This window comes from Podarcis melisellensis, assembly GCF_964234715.1.
Source record: "Podarcis melisellensis genome assembly, chromosome: 8".
NCBI classification, from domain to species: domain Eukaryota; kingdom Metazoa; phylum Chordata; class Lepidosauria; order Squamata; family Lacertidae; genus Podarcis; species Podarcis melisellensis.
In genome coordinates, this window is record NC_138540.1 from 13,641,522 (window position 1) to 13,654,715 (window position 13,194).

The 13,194-nt window shown below is 46.1% G+C and overlaps 1 protein-coding gene across 16 annotated transcripts in view; it reads left to right on the forward strand.

The window, feature by feature from the left end:
• HSPG2 (heparan sulfate proteoglycan 2) overlaps positions 1–13,194 on the forward strand; it is a 230,985-nt gene that overhangs the window by 166,224 nt on the left and 51,567 nt on the right. For all 16 annotated transcript variants that reach the window (XM_081923336.1, XM_081923349.1, XM_081923344.1 and 13 more), the window contains 6 exons: positions 264–415; positions 8,367–8,496; positions 8,639–8,790; positions 10,271–10,409; positions 11,125–11,279; positions 12,573–12,708. In XM_081923336.1, coding sequence (XP_081779462.1) covers positions 264–415; positions 8,367–8,496; positions 8,639–8,790; positions 10,271–10,409; positions 11,125–11,279; positions 12,573–12,708 — 864 coding nt within the window. The remainder of the gene's footprint in view (positions 1–263; positions 416–8,366; positions 8,497–8,638; positions 8,791–10,270; positions 10,410–11,124; positions 11,280–12,572; positions 12,709–13,194) is intronic.

The window sequence follows — 13,194 nt, forward strand, 5'->3', positions numbered from 1 at the left end:
TAATCTGGTGAACCGGGTTCGCGTCCCAGCTCCTCCACATGCAGCTGCTGGGTGACCTTGGGCTAGTCACACTTCTCTGAAGTCTCTCAGCCCCACTCACCTCACAGAGTGTTTGTTGTGGGGGAGGAAGGGAAAGGAGACTGTTAGCCGCTTTGAGACTCCTTCGGGTAGTGATAAAGCGGGATATCAAATCCAAACTCCTCCTCCTCCTCCTCTTCTTCTTCTTCTTCTTCCTCCTCCTCCTCCCCCCGCTGAACTCCCAGCTTCAGGAATCACCCCTCCACTGAGGATCGAGTCTCCATCGCCCTCCATTGTCGAAGGACAGACCTTGGACTTGAACTGTGTTGTGGCAGGCCAGGCAGGTGCCACAATCACATGGTACAAGCGTGGCGGGACCCTGCCGGCCAATCACCAGGTACGTAGGCAGTGCATTCTGGGGGCTTGAGTTAGCGATTCTTCCTTGCCCCTCTCTTTCCTGGCCTTGCTGGCTGGCCAGCAGTAAACCTTGGCGTGCAGAAGAACCCAGGTTCAGTCGCCAGGTAAGGATGGTAGGAAGCAATTTCCGATGCTTCTTAGACAGGCACTTTCTGCTGATACAGGAAAGGCCTCCATCTCTATTGGCCTTCTGCCAGTTTTGAAGGCACATCTGTTTAGACAGCCATTCCCTATTGACCCAAGTCTGCTATTTTAATGGGATTGCTTTGCGTGGCGAGTTCCCGACCCCCCCCAGGTGGAAATAATCACACAATTATTAAGGTTAATGGGCTAAAAAAAGGCCACAACTTTATTGGTTACAGGTGATAAGCGGTATTGGCTTAGGCATTGGTCCTAACTGACTATATCCGACTCCAGCCCATCTACTTGAAGTCTGGGAAGGGTTAACTACCAGTAGAGGGAGTCCTGCTGATGCACATCAACTAGGAACTTCCCTGGGGTCAGCGATAGGGGGCATGCCTTCGGCCTTAACCTCTCTAGGCTTCAGACAGGGCCATGCCCCCCTGAATCCTTTAACGGACTACCCTTTGATATGCGGGGCAGGTGATGGCGCTACCTCCCCTCTCCCATCTACAGAACTATACCAATGCCTAACTGCCAATACCCAGAAAGTTGTTACGATTTGCTACGAGGTAGGCGAAAACCAAGTGGCTGGTGCCAATTTGCCAAGTGGAAAAGATTCCTACCAGGCCCCTCAACGTCCATAGCAAGATCAAAGGACGAAAACCTTATAGTGCGGGAGGGTGGGAAAAACAGGAACAGCTGGCAGGCGGCAAAGAGGGAGGGCTGCATCCTGCCTATATAGGGCATGCCACACCCCTGAACCAGCCGATTGGCCAGCTAGGGGGTGATGCGGCCCGGAATCCCCCCAATCGCATGGTGGGGCCATGAAGCTTGCAACCCCACCTCCTCCTTAAGGCGGAAGAGGCTTTATTGCACATTGTAACCACGCCATTAATTTTTCAATGATTAAGGCGACTGATTGCACATTTCAACTGCGGTGTATTTTTAAAAGATGGTTTTGCATTTTAACAATGTTGCACGATTGGTTTTTATGTTCTGCAAACCACTTAGAAGCCATCTGAGCATTAAGCAGTCTGGAGCCAGTGTTGCGTAGTGTTTAGTGTGTCAGACTAGGACCTGGGAGAGATCAGGGCTTGAATCCCCACTCAGCCATGAAGCTGCCTGGGTGTGACTTTGGGCCACAGTCACTCACTCTCAAGTCAAGTCAAGTTCTTTATTACGGTCATAGACCAGCATAAGCAAAACATCTAAATAAGTAGCATAACAGTATGAATCTAAGTGAATAATTATTAAATAAATAAGAGCAAGAACCAAACATATACATAGAATACTTAATTAGGCATAGATAATGGGTGAGTAAAAATTTATAAGAAAAATTAAAAGATCGGTTAACACAGCAATATGGGGTGGGCTTCAGAAGTCCAGGTTTACCAAGTTTACCAAGTTTTGTTGCGGCAAAAGCCAGCGACACCAAACATCACAAGGTCAAACAAAAAGGAGATCCACAAGAACATCAAGAAGAAGAAGAAAAAAGATTACACAAGGGAACTTCGCTATGTGCCATTCAACAGCAGAAATCTACGCTTCCTGATTGCTAAAGCGCAAAATTTGGCCACCTCATATGATATTGAGCCCGAGGAATCTTCCAGAAGGTATTTTCTTAGAATTTTGGGGGAGGATTCCAAATAATGCCGTAGGGGTACGAATTTTGACAAAAGCGGCAAGATAAGTCGAGCTCGCTCTTCACTATAAAATCTGCAGGACAGAAGGATGTGTGTAACAGATTCTACCCTATCAGACATACAGGGGCAGAGACGTGCATGCATCGGTACCCGCGTGAATTTGCCGTACAGCACTGCTGAGGGCATTGTCTCAAAGCGGGCTCTGGAGAAAGCCCATCTATAAGCTTCGTTAGTGATGTTAGTTAAATAAGGGGCAGCTGCAAAGTTAGGCCAAGCTTTTAAACATCTATATGTCTCCGGGAGTAGGGCGTCTTCTTGTTGTAATTCGACATCGTAAAGTCTCTGAGTGATAATTGCCTTTGCCTTGTTCTGAGTTCCAAGAAAGAGATTTTCAGGGTTTAGGCCAATTTGTTTGATCTTGTTAGTTATTTGCATAAGCCAAGGAGGATAGGGAACTGCGGCCAGGAAGCAAGGTAACAGTCCCTTAGGATTGTAATGGATTTTCAGCCAGAGGGATATTGCTTGCTCCCAGACTTTTAATTCCACTCTGGGTAGTCCTGCCTCTTGCCTTAAGACTGCATTAGGTGTACACTTTGGGGTGGCAAATAGTGATCTTAAGAATTTTGATTGTACTGTTTCAAGGGTCTTAAGGTTGACAGAGGGGCTAATTTGAGTGCCATATAGGAGTTGGGCTAAAGATTTTGCCTGAAAAACTTTTAGGGCCATCGGTAGAAAGCCAGCACCTTTCCTTCTGAATAATCTAAGGATGGCATTTGCACTTCTTCCTGCTGATATAGCTGATGTGGTCAGGTGTGTTGACAATTTGGCATTGTAAGAGAAAGTAATGCCTAAGTATTGGAAGGTCTTAGTCTGTTCAATGGCGTTTCCCTTTACGCTCCAATTATCTTTCCTGAAGGAGCGGTTAAAATGTACAATTTTGGTTTTGGCAAAGTTAATTGTTAACAGTTCAGTGTTACATTGGTCACTAAACTTTCCTAAGGCACGTTTCAGACCCACTTTGGTTTGAGAGAGAAGAACAGCGTCATCCGCATACATTAAAACTGGTACTTTTCTGCCGTTAGAGAACACGGGGGGGTGGGTTTCGATTTCACGGCAGCATGTGACCAGGGAGTTAACATAGATGTTAAATAAAAATGGGGCTAATAGGCATCCTTGTCTAACTCCTCTTTGGACTGGGATTTCTCTAGAGAGTCTGCCGTCCTGTGCAAGTCTTATCTGGAGGGTGTTGTTCTCATGAAGCTTAATCATCAGAAGTAATAACCTTCTGTTAATACCCATATTGGCCAATTTGGCCCAGAGCCTACCCCTGGATACAGAATCAAATGCTGCCTTTAGGTCCACAAAGGCTGCATACAGTGACTTTTTCCAATGTTTCACATACTTATAGACAAAATAATCTAACACTAAGCAGTGATCAATAGTGGAACGTCCAGATGTAAACCCTGCTTGTTCAATTTCTAGTAAATCATTATGATCTAACCATTCACATAATTTTAGGCATAGATGTTTTGTATAAAGTTTGCAGATCACATTCAGAAGACTAATTGGTCTATAATTAGATGGGTCAGAGGGGTTACCCTTTTTAAATATAGGCACAATTATAGCCAGTCCCCAATCTTTAGGGATTTCAGTTGTCTTATCTATATATGAAAATAGATTTGCAAGAACCGGGGCCCACCAGTTTATTTGCGCTTTCAGAAGTTCAGCAACAATGAAATCACTTCCTGGGGCTTTGCCAGATTTCATTTGTAGAATTAACGAAGTGATTTCAGTTTCAGATGTTGGGGGCCATGATGTATCATTGTCTAAGGGGATGTTAAGCAACGCAGAAGGTCGATGTTCTCTAAACAGCACTTTATAGTGCTCTTCCCATGAGTTTGCAGGGATTATTGTGCCCTCGTTAGGAGCTTTGGTTTGGCTGGAAATAATTTTCCAGAAGTTGGTATTGTCTTTTTCTATTGACGCTTTTATGAGGGCCTGCCAGGTGAGAGAGTCTGCGGTTCTTTTTTTGGTTTTTAGTAACTCTTTGTAGTTCTTTTTTTTAAGTTGTAACTCTAATTTAGTGATAGGGTTAGGATTTTGCTGGAAGACCTTAAAGCATTCCCTGAGTATAAGTTTTGCCTGGATGCATTCGCGGTCAAACCATTTTTTGTTGGTAGGGGACGCATTGTGGCTAGATCTCCCGAGTCTTGACAATAGCGGTTGGAGTTTTCGGATTAATGTGTTATAATGGCCAATTGGGGAGGGCTCTTCAGTATCGTTGGAGGTCAGATCAGCCCAGAGGAGTTGACCTTCCATTGATTGTGTCCAAATGCTGAAATTGTTATTAACATAAGGGGACCATTTGATTCTGGATCTGCCTATTTGTTGTAGAACATTAGGATCAGAGGTCTGTGGGGTGAGCCCACATCTAGAGGGTTCCCAAAATTCAGTCCTTTTAAGATTTAGAGGGAGATGGTCACTTTCGGTTCTTATATCTACAGTGAATTCAATATATACATCAAAGAGTTCTTGGGAGACAAGGATGTAGTCAATAACAGAATGCCTTAAGCCTGACCAATAAGTAAATTGGCCAGGACAGTCTCCCGAGGAGAGGCCGTTTAAAATAACAAGGTTTAATCTAAGTGCCATTAGAAAGAGACATGTACCAGCGAAATTGGTAACTGGGTCAAGTGAATGACGCCTGAATAGGGGCCAGTGTTCGTCATTAGCATTTAGGGGACCCATTCCACTTTCGTTGATTAGTTGTTCGTCTGAATGACCTAGCCTTGCATTAAAGTCCCCACCAATGATTAGGGAGGCAGAGGGAAACTTATTTGAGACAAGGAGAATGCAGTCTTCCAGTTCGTTCCAGATGTTTTTAAGATCAGTTTGTTTCATGAGTGGGGGAATATAAACATTGATGCATATGATCTTAAAGTGGGTAGAGAATATTTTCACAGCCAAAATCCATTTTTTATCGATTTTCAATTGGGTGGGGGAGGTTCCTAGATCTATCGATACGAAGGTGCTCAGACCTCCCGCCGGTCTTCCGCCTTTGGGGCCAATTGAGGCACAGGAGTGGAAAGCAAAATAATTGTGTAGATCGAAAGGATTTTGCATCCAGGTTTCTTGGAGCAGGATGATCTTAAACTGTGATACGTAGCTTAGAACGTCTTTGTCCATTGTTTTCGATTGCCACCCAGCAACGTTCCAGGATAGTAATAGAGGTGAGAGTCATTTTGTCTCTTCAATAGCATCTAGGACTTTCCCGGAGTCGTGGAAGATGCAGCCATTGGGTGGTGAAGGCTCCGGTAATGTGGTTAGGGGCGCCACAGCGATTTCGGCGTGGATTTCAGTTGGGCAGAGTAGGGGGGGGTGTTCTGACGTGACCTGAGGAGATTCATATTCCATTTTTCGCTCCAAGTTAGGTGGAGTGTTTGCCTCTTTTATGGGCGCTAGGTCTTCAGGGTTGCGAAGATAGAGTAATAACTCATCTAGTCTGTCCGTTATCTCTGTTTGTTCGGCTTTTGGGAGATGGGAGAAGGAAACAAGTAACTCCTGCTCCATCGAATTCTCTAGATGAGTAGCCTTTGATAGGAGGGGCATGGGGGTCTCTGTCCAACTAATTAAGTCTGAGGGTGGAGAGGTAGAGCTCGTAGTAGGTGGGGTGCCCTCATTTTTAATTGCTTTCCTTTTAGCTGGAAGGTAGGGTATAAGAGGGCAAATCTTAGTGTTGATAAAAACTCTTGTAATAAAAATTCCAAAATTAGTCAGGGAGCTTCGTAGGGACATCATATAAGTTGGAAACTTTTTAGATTTGAAGGTGAGCAGTATCCTCTGCATGTGTGGCTTGCTGTAAATGTGGACAGTGGATTCTAGATCGATGGAAAGGGGATTTATGCCCAAGAGCTCAGCTAGATGCCTTCTTGCGACATGTATAGACGACCAGTTAACAACCTGACCTTTGAAGGGGAGGATAATTAAACAAAGTCTAGTGGCTTGTAGTGAAAGATTGTAGGAAGATGTGGTGTGTAGATCTTCCATAGTTTGTTCATTTTCAAATTTGCAGCCAGTCTGCGGAGTTGAGCGCAGTAGGGCAGGTACTCTGGGTGTTGGTTCGGCCCTATCCTCCGGTAAAACGTCTACGGGGCTGACATTAACTTTTGGGGATACAAAGGATATGATCTTCTCTAAAGAGCCTTTGATGTCTCTTATGTACTTAAAGATACAGTCCACGGTTTTAGCCACAAGGTCTAGCGTGGTAGAGTGTTCAGGTAGTAATTCAGAGAGATGGTTTTCTTGTTCTCTGATGCAGTCTTCCGCCTGAATAGTTGGAACCTTTTTGGGACCTTTTGGTCTCATGATGGTGTTGTTTAGGGGGTCAGTGGGTTGTTTAGCGGAAAGTTCCTTCGGTGTAGTTTCCTTATCTATTATCTCTGCTAATGGAGAGAAGCTATTCGAGGTTGGAATATTAAAAGTATCCTTTGTTTTTCCATGAAAGAATTCGCTGATTTTGGTTTGCTTGGTGAGGGGCAAACATGCCATTTCCTCTAAATCCTCAGATTCTCTGCAGCGTTTTCCAACCCCCCTCCTCGCTTCAGCAGGGCTGTTGAATTGCTGAGTCATCTCTCCCTTTACCTCGCTCTTCTATCTTCCCTAGGTTTTTCAAAGAGTCGAGGGAGTATTTTCCTTGAAAGTATCCTATTCAAGGAAGAGTAGTGTGCCAAAGGTTATCGGCATAACACTAAATTATGCTCCGTCTGTGCCTCCAAACTTGTGGTGAGAACAGCCCATGAATCTTCCTGTAAACTCTTCGCGGTGAGGTGCTTAAATTTATCTGGGCTCAATGTTCATTAAAATAATCTTTAAAAGGAGTCTTTAAAAGAAATAAGATAGTCTTTAAAATAGTCTTTAAAAGGGGTAAGAGAGAATAAAAAGATAAAAAGATAAAATCAACGGGCTCACATTAGTAGAGTGCCGGTCGCCATCTTGACTGGGAACTCTCAGCCTAACCCACCTCACAGGGTTGTTGTGGCGATTAAATGAGAAAAGGGAAAATCCATGTGCACCACCCTGAGCTCCTTTGGAGAAAACGGTGATATATAATTTCTGTGCATGCAACCAGCAAACAAACTTCTGTTTGGAGGATCCAGAGAGGGCCTTTGCCTCTGGGCACGTAGGCCCAGAAACCCCTTGCCCCAGCAGACTCGGGCAGCCACTTCCCAGAGAGCATTTAGACTCCTAGTAGCTTTCTTCTGGTAGAATAAATGGCCTGCTCATTTCTCAAGCCTTCTCTGAAGGCAGTGTGGTGCAGTGGTTAGAGTGCGGGTGTGGGTGGAGCCTCAAGCCCAGGCCCTGAATCTTAAGACAGTTTTGGAAGAAGCTGGGGAAATGACTGTAGAAATGAAGAGGGCGTAAGAGTCCTTCTGGTACGCAGGTTGAGACCCTCCCTGCCCGCAGACTGTCTCGCCAGAGTGGTGCATGCTCCAGTTATCTCCCACTGGGGCTACTGCAATGCGCTCTATATGGGGCTACCTTTGAAGGTGACCTGGAAACTACAACTAATCCAGACTGCGGCAGCTAGACTGGTGACTGGGAGTGGCCGCTGAGACCATATAATACTGGTCTTGAAAGACCTACATTAGCTCCCAGTACGTTTCTGAGCACAATTCAAAGTGTTAGTGCTGACCTTGAAAGCCCTAAACGGCCTTGGCCCAGTATACCTGAAGGAGCGTCTCCACCCCCATTGTTCTGCCTGGACACTGAGGTCCAGCTTCAAGGGCCTTCTGGTGGTTCCCTCCCTGCGAGAAGTTTGGTTAAAGGGAATCAGGCAGAGGGCCTTCTCGGTAGTGGCGCCTGCCCTGTGGAATGCCCTCCCGTCAGATGTCAAGGAAATAAACAACTACCTGACTTTTAGAAGAGATCTGAAGGCGGCCCTGCTTAGGGATGTTTTTAATGTTTAATGTTTTGTTGTGTTTTTAATATTCTGTTGGGAGCTGCCCAGAGTGGCTACAGAAATCCAGCCAGATGGTTGGGGTATAAGTTGTTGTTGTTATTATTATTATTATTATTATTATTATTATTAAATTATCATGTAAATGAATGAATAAATACTATTGAGAGAGGTGATGGTGGTGATCTTGCTTCTCCCACCATTCCCAGATCTCTGGCTCTCACCTGCGCATCCCACAAGCCTCCACAGCTGACTCTGGCGAATACATCTGCCACGTCAACCTGGACTCCATCGTCAGAGAAGCCTCTGTCATTGTCTCTGGCACAGGATCCACCTCCAGTAAGCATCGCCCCCTGCAGGAAGGGAGGGGAAACATAAACAGGGTGGACTGGGGTGATGGGAGCAAACCTCCTGTTTTTTGACGCTGGCTGGCTGGCTTGGCCTTCCTTCACCTCTCTCTCTCTCCACCTGGCTCTGCCAGCTTTAGACATCACCCCCTCCATGAGGATTGAGGCCTCGTCCCCCCACGTTGCCGAGGGACAAACCTTAGAGCTGGACTGCATCATCGCCCACCAGGATCAGGCCACAGTCACGTGGTACAGGCGTGGAGGAGCCCTCCCGGCCAACCACCAGGTATGGGGCGCCTGCCCAGTTTCCCCCTGGCATTTGCCCCGAGTGCCAAGTCTTGAGCATTCCCAGTTCAAGATCTCCAAGCAGGGCTGGGAATGTCCCCTGGAGAGTTGCTTCCACCCAGTGTAGTCAGTATTCAGCTAGATGCAACAAGGGGCCCGACTTGGCGTAAGGCAGCTTTCGATTTTGCTATTTAAGTCAGCCCTACTTTTGCAACACTTTGGAACTCGCTGCCTATTGAGATCATGCAGTTCCCTTTTGGCGCCTGCCAAAAACATTCTCATTTGCTTCATTTTTTTCATTTCACTATTATTATTATTTTTATATAAATTTATTTATTTGGTTTTTCAGATTAAAGTTTTACAATCACCTATCCAACTTACAACATAAAAACAAGATTCCAAGGAATATCCTGGACTTCCCTCCTCCCCTTTGTGGGTCCTATTGTTAATCATTTCCTCCTGCATCTTTTATAATAATCCAAACCTTTTACAGCTCCATTGAATCCAAAATCCACCATTAAACTACATGTGTCATTCCAATCCTACTAACGGTTTTAACTGTTTACAATGGTTTTAAAAATAAATTATACATTTTCTCCATTCCTTATTAAAATTTTGGTCTTCCTGATTTCTAGTTCTTCTGGTCATTTTTGCCATTTTGGCAGAATCCATCAATTTAATGCAGAATTTTTTCATTTCACTTTCAACCTGTAGACTGCCTTTGTATATTACTATGCACAAGGCAGTTTACAAGCTGAAGAAACAACAAAATAGACCGCAAAGATCACACATGTAATAATCTGATCCAATACGTTATCGTTTCGATAAGCCTGTCTGAATTTTCACCTGTTGCAGTATTTAAATATTTTGTCTGTTTTAAACTCTTGCCGTAAATGTTCTCGACCTTATTGTTTTATCTTTTTGTGACCCGCTTCCAGGTTTATTTCTTAGAATCAAATAAACCATGAGAACGAGATGCATGTGTTTTTTTTTTAAAAAAAGGGGCATACACCATTGCAGTTAGGGCTTGTGCTTTGCGTGCAGAGGATCCTAGTTCAGAACCTGGTCGCATCTCCTGGTAATAATAATAATAATAATAATAATAATAATAATAATAATAATAAATTTTTATTTATACCCTGCCCTCCCCAGCCAAGACCGGGCTCAGGGCGGCTAACACCAGATATAAAACAATTGATTGAAATACAACTTAAAAAACAAGATTAAAATACCACATTGTAATGCAGCCTCCTTTCAGCGGAAACTCAAATCAAAAACTTTTGGTAGGACTGGGAGAGACTCCCCAGGAAGCTGCTGGTGGTCAGTGTAGTCAGTATAGAGCTAGATGGACCCAGGTGTTGGGGGCTGATGGGAGATGTAGTCCAAAACACCTGGGAGGCCCTGCGTTGAGGGATTGGTTTAGCCAGACTAAAAACTCACACGGTTAACGAATACGCCTTTAAATTGGAAACAACTTCCAGGCCTTCGGATCCCGCTTGCGGCTGGTGAAAGTCTCTCCGGCGGATTCTGGCGAGTACGTCTGCCGCGTCAGCCGCGATCCTGCCACCCAGGAGGCCTCGGTCTTTGTCACCATCCAGCAGGGCGGCACAGGCTCCTTCCGTAAGTCCGACAAAGGCTCCGTGGCAGAGCACCTGCTTGGCATGCAGAAGGTCCCAGGTTCCCCATTGGCAACATCTCCGGGTGGGGTTGGGAAAAGGTTCCCTGCTGGAGGGCCACTGCCGGTCAGTGTAGACATTATTGAGCTAGTTTGATCACTAAAAGGTAAAGGGGGGATGTGGGTGGTGTTGTGGTCTAAACCACTGAGCCTCTTGGGCTTGCTGATCAGAAGGTTGGTGGTTTGAATCCCCGCAATGGAGTGAGCTCCTATTGCTCTGTCTCATCTCCTGCCAACCTTCGAAAGTACACCAGTGCAAGTAGATAAATAGGTACCGCTGTGGCAAGAAGGTAAACGGCATTTCCGTGCGCTCTGGCACTTGATCACTGTTGGGCCAGAAGCAGTTTAGTCATGCTGGCCACATGACCTGGAAAGCTGTCTGTGGCCAAACGCCGACACCCTTGGCCTGAAAGTCAGATGAGTGCCGCAACCCCGTAGTCGCCTTTGACTGGTCTTAACCATCCAAGGGCCTTTTATCTTTTAGTTCAGTGGGTCTTTGGCCTAATTCAGCAGGCAAGCTCATCTTACGCATTGAGCCTCCTCAGAGTAGACCCACTGAAGTTAACAGACACAACTACCTTAGGATCATTAATTTCAGCCGCTTGACTCTGAAATTACACAATTTCTCTCGCCCTTCCCTCTTTTCCCTTGGCAATGCAGCCGCCGGTGTGACTCCCCCAGTACGAATTGAGTCTTCTTCCACCTCCCCCACTGAGGGCCACACGCTGGACCTGAAGTGCATCGTGGCAGGACCCGCTTCGCAAGCCAGAGTCACGTGGTACAGACGAGGAGGTGCCCTCCCTGCCGGTCACCAGGTATGGATTCAAGAGGCCTTGGGAGCAAGAGCTGGTACTCCAATGTTGTCAGGGGCTGGACTGAGGAGGAATGGTGGGAGCTGCCGCCGCCCTTCTCCTGAACCTTCCCAAGAACAGGAGGACAGTATAGATTTAGATCAGTGGTTTGCAGAAGGGCATAGTTCAGAGGCTGCAGAGGGCAGAAGCTGGGAATTACTGGAAGAGGAACAGCAGAAAGAATCAGCAGCACCAAGGGGGGAACAGCTGACAAACTCAGTGTCCTTGGAAAGCATTCCTGACCCCCCCCCCCTCCCAGGACCACGTGGGCATTGAGAGTAGGAGAACAGAAAACTCAGAGGCAGAAATCCCCGATTAGCCCACACAGGGGTGATGTAGAATAGGAGAGACATAGAGGTGTGAGATTTGACTTGGAGCAATGCCATTTCTAGAGGGACACCGCATTCCTTTGTCTCTCACTGTGATTATTGAATAAACCAGGGGTCTGCAACCTTCAAGACAAAAACAGCCACTTGGACCCGTTTCCGAAGAAAACAACAACTGGGAGCCGCAAAACCGGGAAGGTGACATTGGGACGGTGCGTGACTAACGCACGCACCGCCCCCATGCGACGTCACAGCCAGTACAGCGCCCGCCACAGTGGGGAGTGTCGGGGCGCACAATGCGCCTCCTCCCCTCGCTAGTATCCGCCCCGGAGCCGCGGCAGAGGTGTAAAAGAGCCACATGCGGCTCCGGAGCCGCGGGTTGCAGACCCCTGGAATAAACTAATTGGTAATAACTCTTATTTCTTTTTTTACGGGACGCGGGTGGCGCTGTGGGTTAAACCACAGAGCCTAGGACTTGCTGATCAGAAGGTCAGTGGTTCGAATCCCCACGACGGGGGTGAGCTCCTGTTGCTTGGTCCCTGCTCCTGCCAACCTAGCAGTTCGAAAGCACATCAAAAGTGCAAGTAGATAAATAGGTACCGCTCCAGCGGGAAGGTAAACAGCATTTCCGTGCGCTGCTCTGGTTCGTCAGAAGCGGCTTAGTCATGCTGGCCACATGACCCGGAAGCTGTATGCCGGGTCCCTTGGCCAGTAAAGCGAGATGAGCACCACAACCCCAGAGTCGGCCACAGTTGGACCTAATGGTCAGGGGTCCGTTTTCCTTTACCTTTACTTATTTTTTTATCTGCTTCTTTGCTCCCACCGGGGGAGGGATCTGATTCCCCAAAGCCTGACAAATGTGCAAGATCCCCCCCCCAAACATATATACCCTCTCATCCAAACTTGCTCCTTTCTCTTTATCTCCTCCAAGGTCTCTGGCTCCATCCTGCGTATCCCACAGGCTTCAGCTGCAGACTCCGGGGAATACGTTTGCCGCGTCACCAACGGGACAGCCGTCCACGAAGCCTCCCTCATCATCACCATCCAGGGCGGCCCAGGCTCCTACTGTAAGTCTCCATTCTTTTTTAAAAAAATATATTTATGCTTTTCACTAGTTATACAATCATTTCAGCATTTCAAAACTTGACTTCCTTCCCCTTCTTTCTGCGGTTCCTTAAATTTATTTTTAATACCTTTTGCATATCCATATTAACTCAATTTGCTCATTTATTCATCTAGTTTAAATATATACTCTTACGAACCTCAGGTTATTACAATATTCTCGCCAATGTTCTTATCTGTTTGCGATTTATCTGTAAATATTCCATAAACCATTTCCATTATTTTATAAAAAGTTTGTTATCTTGATTTCTTATTTTTCCGGTAGGTTTCGCCATTTCTGCATATTCCATAAGTTTTTTTATGCATTCTTGCTTTGCTGGGATTTCTGCTTCTTTCCATTTTGGGGCGAGTAACATTCTTGCCACTGTAGCCGCATACATGAATAAGTTTCTGTACAGTTTAGGTAGTTCCGTCCCTATAATTCCCGACCT